At 42.8% G+C, this 16,566-nt stretch overlaps 2 protein-coding genes across 11 annotated transcripts in view; both read left to right on the top strand.

Moving 5' to 3' along the window:
- The window catches only part of chd9 (chromodomain helicase DNA binding protein 9), a 192,796-nt gene extending 188,397 nt beyond the window's left edge, over positions 1-4,399 (top strand). For all 10 annotated transcript variants that reach the window (XM_055648423.1, XM_055648425.1, XM_055648429.1 and 7 more), the window contains one exon: positions 469-4,399. In XM_055648423.1, the coding sequence (XP_055504398.1) occupies positions 469-1,326 (858 nt within the window). In that variant the 3' untranslated portion in view covers positions 1,327-4,399. The remainder of the gene's footprint in view (positions 1-468) is intronic.
- A 4,601-nt stretch (positions 4,400-9,000) lies between these two features.
- rbl2 (retinoblastoma-like 2 (p130)) overlaps positions 9,001-16,566 on the top strand; it is a 72,798-nt gene continuing 65,232 nt past the window's right edge. The window contains exons 1-4 of the mRNA XM_055648434.1: positions 9,001-9,447; positions 12,010-12,140; positions 12,852-13,055; positions 15,009-15,073. Coding sequence (XP_055504409.1) covers positions 9,277-9,447; positions 12,010-12,140; positions 12,852-13,055; positions 15,009-15,073 — 571 coding nt within the window. The 5' untranslated portion in view covers positions 9,001-9,276. The remainder of the gene's footprint in view (positions 9,448-12,009; positions 12,141-12,851; positions 13,056-15,008; positions 15,074-16,566) is intronic.

A 16,566-nucleotide genomic window follows, 5' to 3' on the forward strand; every position in this document is an offset into this window, starting at 1 on the left:
CTCTGGGTTGTGTTGTGGAGCAGGAGGATCTAGGAGTACAGGTGCATGGTTCCTTGAAGGTTGCGTCGCAGGTAGATAAGGTGGCCAAAAAGGCTTTTGGCACTTTGGCCTTCATCAGTCAGAGTATTGAGTATAGAAGTTGGGAGGTCATGTTACAGTTGTGGGGTGGTGGGTGTATGGAACAAGCTGCCAGATGAGGTAGTTGAGGCTGGGACTATTCCATCGTTTAAGAAACAGACAGGTACATGGATAGGATAGGTTTGAAGGGACATGGTTCCCTGAAAATGGTGTCACAGATAGGTAGGGTGGTCATGCTATATGACTCCATGACTAATAAGAAGAAGACAATAAATATGCCTCCTCGGTTGACAATCTAATGTCTTGGCATTTAACACTAATGACCGATAATGTCTTATTATGTACTGCATACAAACTGAGAGAGTAACAAAGACAATTTTCTTTCCCCAGGGGTTTTTACCGGCCAATATGTTTGACCGCATCCTTACTGGTCCTGTGGTCCGAGAGGAGGTCAGTCGAAGAGGCCGGCGTCCAAAGAGCGAGCTCACCAAAGCTGCAGCCGCAGCCGCCGCGGCAATGACTGTCAATCCACTCGTCACCAATGGACTTCTTGCTGGAATGGACCTAAGCAGCCTCCAAAGCCTGCAGCAGAATCTCCAGAACTTGCAATCTTTCCAGCTGACGGCAGCGGGATTGATGGGATTCCCGGCCGGCCTTCCGTCTGCAGGAGACGCTAAATCCCTGGCGTCGATGTTCCCTATGATGCTCTCCAACATGGCGGGCTTTGGCATGGGAGGTTTGTTACACAAACCCTCTGAAGCTACTCTGGAGAGTAAGAGAGGAAGTGGCACTGTGGACTCCCGCAAACCAACAGACGGGACAAATGAAAGGACGGTGAAACAAAGTGTGGATTTATGTAGTGAAATCTCTGTGTCAAATTCCGCTACATCCTCTCCGAAGAAGCTGACACCAACCACAAGTGCTTCTGCCTCAGCCACTGCTGGCAGTCCCCTGGCTATTAATCCACTCTTATCTAGCATGCTTTACCCGGGCATTCTTCTGTCTCCAGGCCTTAACATATCAATCCCAGGATTCCCCCAGACCAATATGTTTAATGTGCAGACTAACAAGCATACAGATGTAGCCATGTCCAAACCTACAAAGGAGACTGCAGAACATCCAGAGGGAGAAGACCATAATTCTTCACATGAAAACAGTGGGGATGATGCATCGGAGAAAGCCGCATCTTCATCCAGCAGTGACAATACAACTCAGCCTGATGATTCAGGATCCAGTGAAGAAGACTGAACTTGAAATTATATATTTAATCTTACACTGGAACAGCTTCATCCTAGTTGTATAAAAATAGTTCATTTGTAAATAACTCAATGATTTCAGAGAGTGAGAGAGAGAGAAAAAAACTCATCTGTAATTAACTCAAAGGGTTTTAGTATCTATTTAAAGGTACAAATATTTAAAGGTACCTTGCATGTAAAGTTGTTTTTGGAGGCTAACAGAAACAAAGTGTGTGTACAGAGGTAACACACTGAAGCATCACAGTGCTAGTTGTTAATTTTTTTTAGGGGATTAATTTTAATAAAATAAATATGCACCAGGAGAGCCGTATATTTAATATATTTGGTGTGAACTAGGGAAAATGAAAGTACCTTTATGCATATCGTATTAAGTTACTGTATATATAAACCCACAAACTCCTTGACACTCATTTCAGTACACAGATCAAACTGCAGGAGACACAGCAATAACCCTGGCAGCTAATGAATGTCAATAACTCTGTAGAATATACACCTTGATAATGCAACATGGCAAAAGTCAAAATGGAAGTTCACATTTTATTGCTAAAGTGTTGTGATGCACTGTCAGTTTTGAAATTCAGGTACATTTCTGAGTTACTTGGAAGATTATTTTCCCAATCAGCCATAAAACTGGCGATTTATTTATTACCTCAGCTGTGCTAGTTTAGATGAATTAACGAAGTAGTTTCTATTATACCCGCTTTGTTCGCAGTTTTGCAAAAATGTGGCATTTATTGCATAACGTAGCTGGTTGGAGTGACTGCTTTCACCTTGCATGTCTTCTTTCTCTGCAAACGATTAAAAGGGGGCAAAGCCGTCATGGAAAGCCAATCTGATATGTGCAGTATATTCTGCCTCATCATTCATTTCATGGGAATGCTTAGTCATGGTCCTCAATGCATCGATGACAGAAATAGGAATTGTCCAAAAAGGGTATAGCATTATCTAACATTCTCCTTGAAGGTTTATGAGGAGCTGTTCAGTAAATTTACACAATGCATTCCTGCCAAAAGTCAGTATAGGAAGCACTGTGTTCTTCATTTAAAAGTACACAGATGAAAGAGGAGATAATGCATTTTATTCTACAGTTTTCAGTATTTATTATCACTGCAGAGCAGTGTATTAGTTCACTGTATTGAAAAATGAAATTGTTTCCACTGCAGTGAAATATTAGGCGCATATTGTTACCTTTCCATGGGAAACCGTAAATCTTTTGTTAGAGAGGCGTGTGTGTGCGTGTACGTAGTACAATTAAATTTAGATCCCAGCATCTTTAATGTACCAGCATCATACGTCAATTAACATGAACAGGCTGCTTTAGGTTGGGCAATCGGTATTGCTTTTGGGAATTAAATAAATGTCTCCTGATGTAAGAAGCTCACCAGGACAGTAGAACTAGTAGACTTGAGCTCCATTATCTGTACATTGCAGAATTTCTTTGCTTGTGAATTGTCTGTGTAGTTCAATTTATTACACTAACGTAAATGCACCCATCATTTTAGGTTAATACAAGGTTTCCCTCTTTGAAGTCATTAATGTGACTGGAAAAATCAGAAGCTGGCATTAAAATTTGTAAAGCAGTGTTATATGCACAAGTACCCACATGCTCAAGACAATGGCAATTATGCCGTTTGCAGTATTGAGAATTTATATTGGTTTTGCAGTTAGAAATGTATTTAGAAACAAGTTTACAAAGAGTGGTTTAATATGCAGTCATTTGTTTTTAAAGCTGTTATATCCCGCTTTTTTTTCTGCTGTCAGAGACCAATCTCATTCACACCCTACAAAATGTTATTGCAAGGCCACCATTTTGCTGTATGGTAAACTCATATTAAGTGTGTAACTGTTCATTGAGTGGATGTGCAAGAGGAATAGATGGGTCAGCGCCAAAACAAATCAATTTGGACCTTTCTCTTCTGGACTGTTTGGTTAGCATACAGTTTAATCTGTACAGTATTTAACAGATATTATCTATTATATTTCATTGATGAAATTAGGGGTTTTGATGGAAATCTTTGCAAGTAAATTGTTGGGCACCCCACAGAATTTCATCCTGAACTGCATAATATTATTTTATATAGAATAAGATTTTGACATCAGCAAAAGCTGAGAAGGAAATGAACTACATATTTTCCCAGATAGTTGTAAGAATCGGCTTTGAAAACAATTGCAAATGTCTGTGTAGTTCACATCAATCATTCGCAGTAAGACTGGAATATGTGTGTGACGGTATTTAAGTTTTAAATTTGTACAATGCCACCTGGAAGGATACCACAGCTTTAAAATAAAAGTATGCAGACTGAGTGAGAATACTTCAAATGTTTTTTACAGTAATTTTGTAATGCTAAAACACAGGCAGCATTAAACTAAGTTATAATGTGCTGGTTTCTTTATATACTGAATTGCTCTTTCGGTCTGAAATGAAGCATTACTGTATATAAACATTTCCCTGAGGTCTAGTAACTAAAGTATTTTTGTCATTACGTTCTTAGTGGTGAGATCTGATAGACCACAGCTTTAAAAAAAAAAGATGTAAAATGTCACATTGTCTCCTTACGCCTCCAGTTTAGATTTAAATTCCTTTTTAAAAAAAAGAAAAAAGAAAAACTGACTCAATAATTGTGTTCAATGATGTGACATTGGTCCTGTTTTAAATATAAAAGATTATCCACAAATGTAAAGTTATAGGAGACGACAAACCACCAGTGACTGTGGTGTTAGTCAACATGAGCAAACACACAAAAGGATTATACTAATACTTGCTGCCATTAACAGGATCAGTGATGAGTTGGTAAATTGAATATGTGTATTGGTAGTTATGTGAGTCACACTTTAGTAGCTGCTCTGACCATGTATTTAATTACATTGCTGGAGGTTTGATGATTAAGTCTGTTTTTATTTTGGACAATTGCAGTACTTGCAGGTTGTATTCTGTGTAGTCTGAATTGGCTTTCTGTAGTACAATGAGTCTTAAGTCATTTGTAATTTATTGAATTACTTTCTATGAAGTTCTATAGAGCAAATGGAAGTTTAATTATTTTTATTAAACCTATTCTTTGACTACCCATGCCATATGTTTCTGTATGCTTATTAAAAAAAAAAACCTCATGTATAAAATTTAAATTGAACAAATTGTATGTTTTAGTCACAGTAAGGGAGGTTTTATATGGGATTAAGGTGCAAGGATACAACATTGATCTATATGACAAAGCAATAATAATGCGATTTCAAATATTGCATCTTATCAGAATTATGCACAATTGAACAAATGCCTCAAATTAATGTTCTTATTCCTTCTGTACCATGAATAATCAATTAATAACATCTGGGATATCGTCCTTCTAACACTTGTCTTTCGGAGTGTGCACATGTATCGTGTTAGATCCTGTCTTCCACTTCCCCTGGCCCTGCATAGCGATGAACAAGAGTTTCTTTATGTTGACATTGCTTAAATGTTCCTTGCTCATTCTTGATCTGTGTAGTTTCTGTTGCTGTGACATGATGGAGTTCATTGGGGTCTCTGGTAATGAAATGTCCAAAATGAAATACTCTTGCTTCAAATCAGATGTTTTCCAACACAATGGGAAGATTAAACTCTGCTGCCTTTTGTCGACCATGCAAATTGCTCCCATCTGTGAAAAAACCCCAATTCCATAAATGTGATGTTTGCCTATACCAGGTGTTATCGTATGCTCCTTAAGTGGAAAAATACCCAATTAATGTAAATTTATGGATGCATAATTGGAGAACGTTGAACGTGGTTTGTGACAGATTCAAGTCAGTTTGATTTATAGGCCATGAATAAACCTCACGCTATCTCGGAAAAGCAGCCAACATAATCAAAGACCAGTCCCACCCCAATCATTCCTCTGCCTCCCTGCTCCTGTCCAGCAGAAGATACAGAAACTTGAAAATGCACACCACCAGACTCGGGAACAGTTTCTTCCCCCTCTGTTAGCTGGCTTCAGAACTGTCCTTCCATTAGCGAAGGGTACTACTTCATCTCTACCCCCATTGAGGTTGAGGACATTAGACAGTCAATGGAACTGATATGTTACAATAGTGAGGGCTATATTCTGCACTCTGTAACTTCCCCTTTGCTCTGTTATACTTGAGTTTGACTTGATTGCATTTATGCATGGTATATCTGATCTGTTTGGATGGCATGCCTCAGATATCAAGTTAACAAAACACGAGATGATTTTGTATTAAAGATAGACACAAAGTGCTGGAGTAACGTGGTGTGTCGGGCACCATCTCTGGAGAAAAAAGGTTAGACGATGTTTCGGGTCGAGACCCTTCTTCAGCCCTGACCCAAAAACATCACCTATCCTTCTTCTCCAGAGATGCTGCCTGACTCTTGAGTTACTCCAGCACTTGTCTTTGTCTATCTCTGCAGCATTTACCTTTGGTATAAACCAGCATCTGCCATTCTTGGTTTTTGCACTATGATTTTATATCAGTTCCATTTCTGACCAATAGATGACTATTTAACACAATTACACCCTCATTACCAGTTCTGGTGTCAGGATAATGATATCAAAGAGTAGTGTGAGACTTGAAGCTATTAAACTACAGAGATATGAGAAATAGGTTCCATTTTAATCAGCAGATTATACTGCTTCAGGAAAGAAAGATCTTTTAAATTGAAAGACCCATTACACCCCTCCCCTCCCAACTTTATTTTTGCAGATTATTATAAACAGCAACACTGCTGTGTGCCAATGACTGAAAGTTGTCTCCTTTTCTACTCAAACGAGTACTAAAGTCCAGAGGAAATGCTGTAAGGATTCCACCACAGAGATTGGTGAGTCTGTGGAATTCTCACAGTGAGGGGCGAGTCTGTGGAATTCTCTGCCTCAGGGTGGTATAGGCAGGTTCTCTGGATGCTTTCAAGAGAGAGCGAGATAGGGCTCTATAAAAATAGCGGAATCGGGATATGGGGAGAGGGCAGGAACGGGGTACTGATTGGGGATGATCAGCCATGATCACATTGAATGGCGGTGCTGGCTCGAAGGGCCGAATGGCCTTCTCCTGCACCTATTGTCTATTGATACACCACATCAGGCCACAAGCCACTGTGTTGCAATATCTTGCTCGAGAAACTGACCACAGTTAGACCCTCTAAACGTTATACTGTAATGTATGGAAAAACTTGCAGAGCTGGAGGGTCCTCAACCATTTCAGGTTCCATCCGTGACAACCCTCCCCAACCATTAGTAGATGTTCTCCTTGCATCTAGATGAGGAACCCAGTTTTTCTGTTCCACAGGCTTAGTTATCATTAAGTGTGAACATGGTTTTGTCCTGATTATTTTAAATGAAATAACATTTTATTGACAGTAATGCAATAATAATCACTAACTGACTTTTACCATTTGATAAAAAAATGCAGGTGTTCACCAATGGGATGCTTAGATGGAGGGAAGAATAATTCATCGATGACTGATCTGAGATTTAAGGTATGGAATCATAGTTTTTTTTAAATAAATAAAATATACTCTTAAACACAAAGAAATGCAGATGCAGTATAATGAAAGGCCTAGAAAGAGTGGATGTGGAGAGGACGTTTCCAGTACTAGGGATAGCCATAGTGGCAAAACAAGTACCTGTAATATATAAAATGTCCTATTGTAAACACAAGGAGATGCAGATGCCCAATAATGAAAGGACAAGAAACTAGAGATGTGAAAAGGTACAAAGAAGAAAAGAGTGAAAGGAATGAAAAGAACAAATCAAGGCAAGCAAGGATGATCAAGGAAAGGTGGAGCCCACAATGGTCCATTGTTGGCGGTGGAAGAGGTGATAACGAGGGGATAAGTGGATGCAAGCAGTGAAACGAGCAGGACAACTAGAGGGAGAGGGACGGAGAGAAGGAATGCAAGAGTTACTTGAAAGTAGATAAATCAATTTTCATACTGCTGGGTTGTAAGCTGCCCAAATAAAATATGAGTGACCCTGAGCTACTGGCTGCTTGACACTTGAATTTACAGCCCACTATGACTTTATGGGATTCCTTCTCTCCAGAGCTGCTGCCTGTCCTTGCTGAGTTACTCCAGCATTTTGTGTCTACCTATAACTTATCCTTATGTGGTCTTCTGCATTGTTACATCGAGGTCGAACGCAGGATTGAGGAGCAACACCTCATCTTCCATCTGGGCGTGTTACAGCCTTCCAGACACAATACAGAATTCAACAATGTGCAGTTCTTGGAAATACACGGGTGTTCTCAACAGGAGAGAATGGGGATGGACTCAAAATGCTGGAGTAACTCAGCAGCGCAGGCAGCATATTCTGGAGAAAAGGAATGGTTTCAGGTAAAGACCCTTCAGACTGTGAGTCGGGGGAGAAGGAGACTAGAGATATGGAAGGGTAAGCAGTGAAAATGCAGACAATGCTCAAAGAATTTCAGAATAGTATATTGTTAGCTGAGGGGAAGGTGACAACGAGGTTTACAATCAATGAAATTAAGCAGGACAGTGAAACTAGGCGGGGAACTGGAATGGGGGAGGGACAGAGAGCGAGGGAAAACAAGGACTACTTGAAGTTAGAGAAATTAAATGATCATACCACTGGGTTGTAAGCTACCCAAGCAAAATGTGAGATGCTGTTCATTGTGATGGTCACAAGTTCACAAGTTACAGGAGTAGAATTAGGCCATTCGCCTCACTGAGTCTACTCCGCCATTCAATCATGGCTGATCTCTGCCTCCTAATCCTATTTTCCTGCCTCCTCCCCATAATCCTTGACACCCATTCTAATCCAGTATAAAGTGATGGGAAGGTAGACTTAAATCCTGGAGAAACTCAGCGGGTGAGGCAGCATCTATGGAGTGAAGGAACTAGGCAGTGTTTCGGGTCGAAACCCTTCAGTTATGGATTCAAGATTCAAGAGAGTTTATTGTCATGTGTCCCTGATAGGACAATGAAATTCTTGCTTTGCTTCAGCACAACAGAACACAGTAGGCATTGACTACAAAACAGATCGGTGTGGCCATATACCATTATATACTTAAGGATAAAGGGGAAATCCTTTAAAACCGAGATGAGAAGAACTTTTTTCACGCAGAGAGTGGTGAATCTCTGGAACTCTCTGCCACAGAGGGTAGTTGAGGCCACTTCATTGGCTATATTTAAGAGGGAGTTAGATGTGGCCCTTGTGGCTAAGGGGATCAGGGGGTATGGAGAGAAGGCAGGTACGGGATACTGAGTTGGATGATCAGCCATGATCATATTGAATGGCGGTGCAGGCTCGAAGGGCCGAATGGCCTACTCCTGCACCTAATTTCTATGTTTCTATATAAATATATACACACATGAATAAATAAACTGATAAAGTGCAAACAACAGATATGGGAAGACTTCTTCATTGCAAGGGAGAAGATTCCAGGATTAGTTGCATTTGCAGACTCTTTTTTTCTGCTTCCTTTGCAAGGGAGGGGAGCCCAGGACGAGTTGCACCGGTGCATGGTATTTTGCAGACCCATTTTGCGTTTGTAACGCTCTTCCTTGCTGCCAGAGACTGACCAACAAGAGCGCTGCCGTGCGGGGGAGGGGGCGGGACGTGGCGCGGGTGTCAATCAGGCGCTTTAAATGGCTACAGTGGTGCGGGCCGCGGGCGCCGCGTGAAGCGATACATCGCCGGGATTCCCCGACCCCCGATAGCCCCGATACATCGCCGGGATTCCCCGACCCCCGATACATCGCCGGGATTCCCCGACCCCCGATACATCGCCGGGATTCCCCGACCCCCGATACATCGCCGGGATTCCCCGACCCCCGATACATCGCCGGGATTCCCCGGCTCCAGCGTCCCAGTCGCCCGCTCCGATACATCACCGGCCCCGTTCTCCAGTCTCTTCTTCCAATCTTGGCCCCCCCCACCATTCCCGGCTCCAGTCCCAGTCCCGATCCGCAGCCCTTGTCTCCAGCCCCAGCCCCACCATGAGCAGCGAGGAGGGAGAAGAAGGGGAGGAGGAGGACGAGAGGGACGGCGATCGCCGCCGGACCAAGCACAGGTTCGAGGAGCTGTGTCAGAAGCTGAACATGGACGAGTGCGCCAAGTGCGAGGCTTGGGGCAGCTACCGAAGCATCAGCAGGAACTACACGCTGGAGGTGAGTGAGTGAGTGAGTATGGGGCAGGGCTGACAGCTGTGTGTATCTCTGACATCTAGGGCTCCAGCCCACCAGCATCCAATATACATCCAACCGCCCCCCTTCCAAGCCCATCCTCCCCTCCTTCCCTTCCATTCCTCCTTCTCTCCGTCTCCTCTTCCTCCAACCTCCCCTGTACCCCCTCTCTCCTACGAACCCAACCCCTTTTCTCCCTTCCTTCAAGCTACAACACCCAACCTCCTCACTCCCCCTTCCTCCAAGCCGACCCTCCTGTCTGGCCACTTCCCTCTCCTCCTTCCTCCAAGTTCCTGTTGTCTCTACTTCTCGGGCCCGACCGAAGGAGGCCTTCACCACTTCTCAGTCATCCCGTCCCGACCCCCATCCCACTGCAGACTAGTCTCCTGGATCGCCCCAAACACACACAGCAGCTGGCGGCGGAGAGAACTGTTTACTTGCTCCAGTCCAGCAGCAGCCGCCGCCGCCGGGAGGATGTGTTTATGTTGTGGGTCTTGGTGTGACTCATGTAAACAGATGAGCGAGGCGGTCCAACCCACAGCCACCGGAACCGAGTTCACCCCATTGCGGCAGCCAATAGTTTCTCAAATGATTAAATGGCTCTTTAAAGCTTCCACCACACGCCCCCGGCTGTTGATCAGAGCAATTATCTAGTGACTGGAATGAGTGCAGAGATCTACCAGGATGTCTAGAGCGTTTTATTGTCATATGTTCCAGACACTGCAATGAAATTCTTACTTGCAGCAGCATAACAGAATATGTAAACACAGCACACTGTAAACAATATAATTAACGAGAAAAAAAGTTCAGTATGTATGTGTGTTATATATGTATATATATATATATATGTGTGTGTGTGTTTTGTATATTTATATATTTATGTGTGTTTATATATATATATATATGTGCGCACACACACATATGTGTGTGTGTGTGTACATATATATATATATGTGTGTGTGTGTGTATTTGTGTGTGTGTGTGTATATATATATACACGCGCACACACGCATACATATACATATACATATAGCTGGATGGATATATATATATATATTGTTGGACAGATAATGTATAACCTGCTTGAACCATATACTGCAGCTGACACCTGTCACTTTACTTGTAAACACAGCTGTTTGATGACTACTTCCTGCAACTTGATATCAATGGTTAAATTATTCAATGCTGCTTTTATTGTCAAGTTTGAAGTGCCAACACAGTAAAATACTTTCCCTTACAAGCAGTCCAGTAGAGTATTGTCATATCCCCGATCAGCAAGTGTACAGAAGTAGTCTCATGAGGCCGCATGCAAGAGGCACCAAGTTGATTATGTTACATTCAGCTGTGTAATACCATGGAACTGCAGATGCTGGTTCATTCCAAAGATAGACACAAAATGCTGGAGTTACTCAGCGGGTCAGGCAACATCTCTGGAGAAAGTGGATAAATGACGTTTCAGGTCCCGTCCCGAAATTTCAACTGTACATGTTCAACAGAGGTGCTGCCTGACCCGCTGAGTTACTCCAACATTTTGTGTCTATCTTTGCATTAGGCTTTGCTTAACTGGGGTGTTAAGGAAAAATAATAAGTTTAAAAATCTTTTAAAATCTCTTCAAACTGATCATATATATTTCAACCACCAGAACTTTTGAAAACATTTTTTTTTTGCAGACTGCAGCATTGTAGTAAAAATCCACAACCAATAATAATTTAAAGAATGGGAATCTCCAGTCTTCTAATAGAGGGAGTCATCGCAAATCAATACACAAGGATATGCCGATGTTGGAATCTAGTGTCAGTAGGTCAGGCAGCATCTCTGAGGGGTCCCGTCCTGAAATGTCTATTCATTCCATCTAGAGATCTTGCCTGACCCGCTGAGTTCCTCCAGTTTTTGTGAAGGTTTTTTTGAAATAAATTCAATTAAATGTGAGATAGTTACCCTGTAGTGGACAATAGACAATAGGTGCAGGTGTAGGCCATTTGGCCCTTCGAGCCAGCACCGCCATTCAATGTGATCATGGCTGATCCTCACCAATCAGTACCCCGTTCCTGCCTTCTCCCCATATCCCCTGACTCCGCTATCTTTAAGAGCCCTATCTAGCTCTCTCTTGAAAGCATCCAGAGAACCTTCCTCCAGAGGCAGAGAATTCCACAGACTCACCACTCTCTGTGAGATAAAGTGTTTCCTCATCTCCGTTCTAAATGGCTTACTCCTTATTCTTAAACTGTGGCCCCTGGTTCTGGACTCCCCCAACATCGGAAACATGTTTCCTGCCTCTAGCGTGTCCAAGCCCTTAACAATCTTATATGTTTCAATGAGATCTCCTCTCATCCTTCTAAATGTAGTATTTGCAGTAAAAAGCAAGCCTTTCCATACCATTGACAATAACATTCCCTGGGATGATTGTACAACCAAATAAATCAATTTGACACCATTAATTACATCAACTAGACTAGTTTACAACAGATATTCGTGAAGGTTTGTCGCACAGCTCTATTGGTAAAATACAAACAGCATGTAATTAAGATTCATCTGTTTTATTTCAGGGTGAAGATCTACATTGGTTGGCCTGTGCCTTGTACGTAGCATGCAGAAAGGCCATTCCATCAGTGGGAAGAGGAATTGTAGAAGGAAACTGCGTCTCCTTAAGAAAGATCCTACACTGTTCTGAATTCAGGTAGTGTTAACACTAGCTCTGATCAAATCGTTTTCTAAGTAGTTAATTTGTTTTCTCTACAAAGCCAAGTTACAAAGCACCATAAATTCAATGGCAGGCCCACACAAACAATTAAAACCTATTGCAGTGTGGTTACTTGCAGGCTGGCATGATTATAGCTGGCCTTGGGGTCTGATTAGTTTGGAGACACAGTGTGGAAACAGGCCCTTTGGCTTGCTGAGCCCACGCTGACCAACAATCTAGTTGGTACACTAGTTCCATACAAACTCAAGGGACAATTTACAGACAATTTACCTACAAACCCGCATGTCTTTGGGATGTGGGAGGAAACCAGAGCACCCAGAGAAAACAGGGAGAATGTGCACACTCTGTCCAGACAGTGCCCGAGGTCGTGATTGAACCCGGGTCTCTGGCGCTGTAGGGCAGTAACTCTACCGCTGTGCATGACTCCAAAATAATCTCTGCCATTTGAGGGCTTTTCAACGGTGGTTTAAGTGCAACAGGTTCCAAAAATTGTGGCAGCACTGAATTGAATGTGTGAATGAAAGGCTGTCGTGGTCCCTGTCTGATCACAGTCCCATACCAAAAGATCATTTTACCCTGGAATTCTCACCACAAATTTATTACAATCATTAATGTTGTTGCATTATATACAGAAAAAATTGATTTTCTTTTTTTTGTTGGGGCGGGGGGGGGGCCCCGCTGTTTCAGTTTGATAGAGTTCTTCAACAAAATGCAGAAATGGGCAGACATGGCGAACCTATCGCAAGAGCTCCGGGAACGTACCGAGAAGCTGGAGAGGAATTTCATCGTTTCCGCCGTCATCTTCAAGAAGTGCAAGCCCATCTTCTGCGACATTTTCAAGGACCTCCAGGAAGATCCACCACCACGCCAGCACAGGGGCCGCAAGCAAAGGTGAGGCCGGAGTTGGCAAAAGAAACTTGGTGTCTTGTGCAGTTTGCACCTCAAAATTAAAGGGCGTACCCTCTGAATAAAAGGGTGTAGGATCCCGATTCAAGATGACACCCGACCCAGGTGACTCTTTGTGTGCTAGTCACAGAAGCGGAGCTACAGTCAGTAGACAATAGGTGCAGGAGTAGGCCATTTGGCCCCTCGAGCCAGCACTGCCATTCAATGTGATCATAGCTGATCATCCACAATTAGTACCCTGTTCCTGCCTTCTCCCCATATCCCCTGACTCCGCTATCTTTAAATCACACATTACAATCGCTCCACACTGTTAGCCTGTTCACTGCCAAGGTTTATTGTCACTATTGGCCATGACCTGAGTATACTCGGGGGTAGCACTGAACAGGTTACATTTCTGTTCCTACAGCCCTTTATCCTGTATCTGTACACTGTGGATGGCACGTGTTTATAATCATGTATTGTCTTTCCGCTGACTGGATAGCATTCAAAAAAGCTTCTCGCTGCTCCTCGGTTCACGTGACAATAAACCGAATGAAACTAAACTCATGAATAAAAGGGTTTACCCTTTGAGTAAAAGGGCAGGTAATATGTAGGTGTTTTTGACCATTGGAACAAAGGCCAGAGATAAGAACAGAAGTTGTGAGACAGGGTCGAAGTGTTGTGGATTGTGAAGCTAGAGGGAGGAAAGTAGCAGGGGGTGGAGGTTCATGTGGGGCGGGGGAATTGGGGATGTGTGGCAGAAAGGGGGGATTTGAGGTGGGGGAGGGTAGTTCGAAGTTACCTAAAGTAGGCAAATTCAATATGAATTCAAAAAAAATATAGATATTTTAAAAAGCTTGTGCTAACCAATATTAAAAATAGGTTAATAACCTTTTGTTACAAAGGGTGATGGGTGTACGGAACGAGCTGCCGGAGAAGGTAGTTGAGGCAGGTAGTATCACAACATTTAAGAAACATTGGACAGTAACATGGATAGGACAAGTTTAGAAGAATATATGAGCCAAACGCTGGCAGGTGGGACTATTGTAGATGGGACATGTTGGTCGGTGTGGGCAAGTTGAGCTGAAGGGCCTGTTTCCACACTGTATGACAGTGATCTTCTTGCCAGCTCCTGTTCCAAGATGCTCTGATTTTTATTTTTTGGATGGAAAAAAAGTAATTGGAAAAAAACGTCATTGATTATTGTAAATTAAACATCAATTTTTGGTGATAGCACATTTTTGACCTCTTTGCTGTTCATTATATTTGTGTTTAGTAGCAAAGGACATTTTTATGTTCAGACTGCTCACATCACATTCAAGGGAAATTTATAAAACCTTCTCTCAAAAATGAACTAATTGGTGAAAGAAAAGACATTTGCTCCAATTCCAAAGTGCATGGGTAACGTTTTGTGTCGAGACCCTTCTTCAGACCCGAAACGTTGCCCATTTCTTCTCTCCAGAGATGCTACCCCACCCACTGACTTACTCCAGCATTTTGTGTCTACCTTCGATTTAAGATTCAAGATTCAAGAGAGTTTATTGTCATGTGTCCCTGATAGGACAATGAAATTCTTGCTTTGCTTCAGCACAACAGAACATAGTAGGCATGACTACAGAACAGATCAGTGTGTCCATATACCATTGTATAAATATATACACACATGAATAAATAAACTGATAAAGTGCAAATAACAGATAATGGGCTATTAATGTTCAGAGTTTTGTCCGAGCCAAGTTTAATAACCTGATGGCTGTGGGGAAGTAGCTGTTCCTGAACCTGGACATTGCAGTCTTCAGGCTCCTGTTTAAACCAGCTGATTTAATGTTGATTTAAACCAGCATCTGCAGTTCCTTCTTACTCATCAAAGTGCATTGTCCGTCCTCTGCAATGAGTGAAACTTTTCTGTCTGTAGCCGTTGTGCAGGAAGTGGTAATGTTCAATGTTCTTCCTCCACAGACGACAACCATGCACAGTCTCCGAGGTGTTTAACTTCTGCTGGGTGCTGTTTATTCAGGCAAAAGGTAAGCAGATAAAACACTGTGCAGAAGCGGGGAGAGTTTTTATCAGCCAGAGTGCAACTTTTAATTGACAGTAGGAATGCCCTGAACCAAACAAATCATTGCATAGATTAAGGCATTAAAGTGTCAATGCGGTAGCAGTAGAGCTTCTACCTCACAGTGTCAGAGGCATGGGTTCGATCCCAACCTATGGTGCTATCTGTGTGGAGTTTGTGCGTTCTCCCTGTGACCTTTTCTGCGGGTGCTCCGGTTTCCTCCCACATTCCAAAGATGTGCGGGTTTGTAGGTTAATTGGCTTCTGTCAATTGCTCTCAAGTGTGTCGGGAGTGAATGAGGAAGTGGGATAACTTAGAACTAGTGTGCGGGTGATACATGGTTATTGCACACTCGGTGGATCAAAGCCACTCTATCCCTAAACTAAACCTGATCACTTTATTGACTTTGAGATCGGTATGCAGCAGCGCAACCCCAATAACTTGAGGTCAATACAATTTTCTGTCTCAAATCAAAAGCCTTTTGATAAATTGTCCAGTTTCATAGCAGAACTTGCTTTTTTATTATTGGGCAGATATTTCAGGATGACTATCAGGAAATTAAGAACTTTAACCTGTAGGCCTGAGTTATACAAGTTCTTAGTTTAGTTTAGAGATACTATGTGGAAACAGGCCCTTCGGCCCACCGAGTCCTCGTCAACCAGCGATCCCCACACATTAACACTATCCTACACACACTAGTACCATACTCGTTCCATACACCCACCACCCTTTACATGAAAAGGTTATTAACCTATTTTGAATATTGGTTATTGCAAGCTTTTTAAAATATCTATATATTTTTTTTAATTCATATTGAATTTGCCTACTTTAGGTAACATCCAACTACCCCCCCCCCCCCCCCCCCCCCCCCCCCCCCCCGCCTCAAATCCCCCTTTCTGCCCCACATCCCCACACATACACCAAGCCAATTAACCTACAAAACTGAACATCTTTGGAGTGTGGGAGGAAACCAAAGATCTTGGAGAAAACCCACGCAGGTCACGGGGAGAACGTACAAACTCCGTACAGACAGCACCCGTAATCAAGATCGAACCCGGGTCTCCGGCGCTGCAAGTGCTTAATGCCCCTGTCCCACTTAGGAAACCTGAACGGAAACCTCTGGAGACTTTGCGCCCCACCCAAGGTTTCCGTGCGGTTCCCGGAGGTTGCAGGTGGTTGCCGGAGGTTGCAGGTAGTGGAAGCAGGTAGGGAGACTGACAAAAACCTCCGGGAACTGCACGGAAACCTTGAGTGGGGCTCAAAGTCTCCAGAGGTTTCCGTTCAGGTTTCCTAAGTGGGACAGGGGCATTAGGCAGCAACTCTACCGCTGCGCCACCATGGATGCCCAAGCTTGTTTATATTTGCTTGAACATTAAACAATGGTAATCCTTTGATTACAAAATATGTCGAGCCATTTAGCAAACAATGTGAAGTGTTTTCATTTTATTATTATATAAATAT

The sequence above is a fragment of the Leucoraja erinacea genome, chromosome 17, assembly GCF_028641065.1.
Source record: "Leucoraja erinacea ecotype New England chromosome 17, Leri_hhj_1, whole genome shotgun sequence".
NCBI classification, from domain to species: domain Eukaryota; kingdom Metazoa; phylum Chordata; class Chondrichthyes; order Rajiformes; family Rajidae; genus Leucoraja; species Leucoraja erinaceus.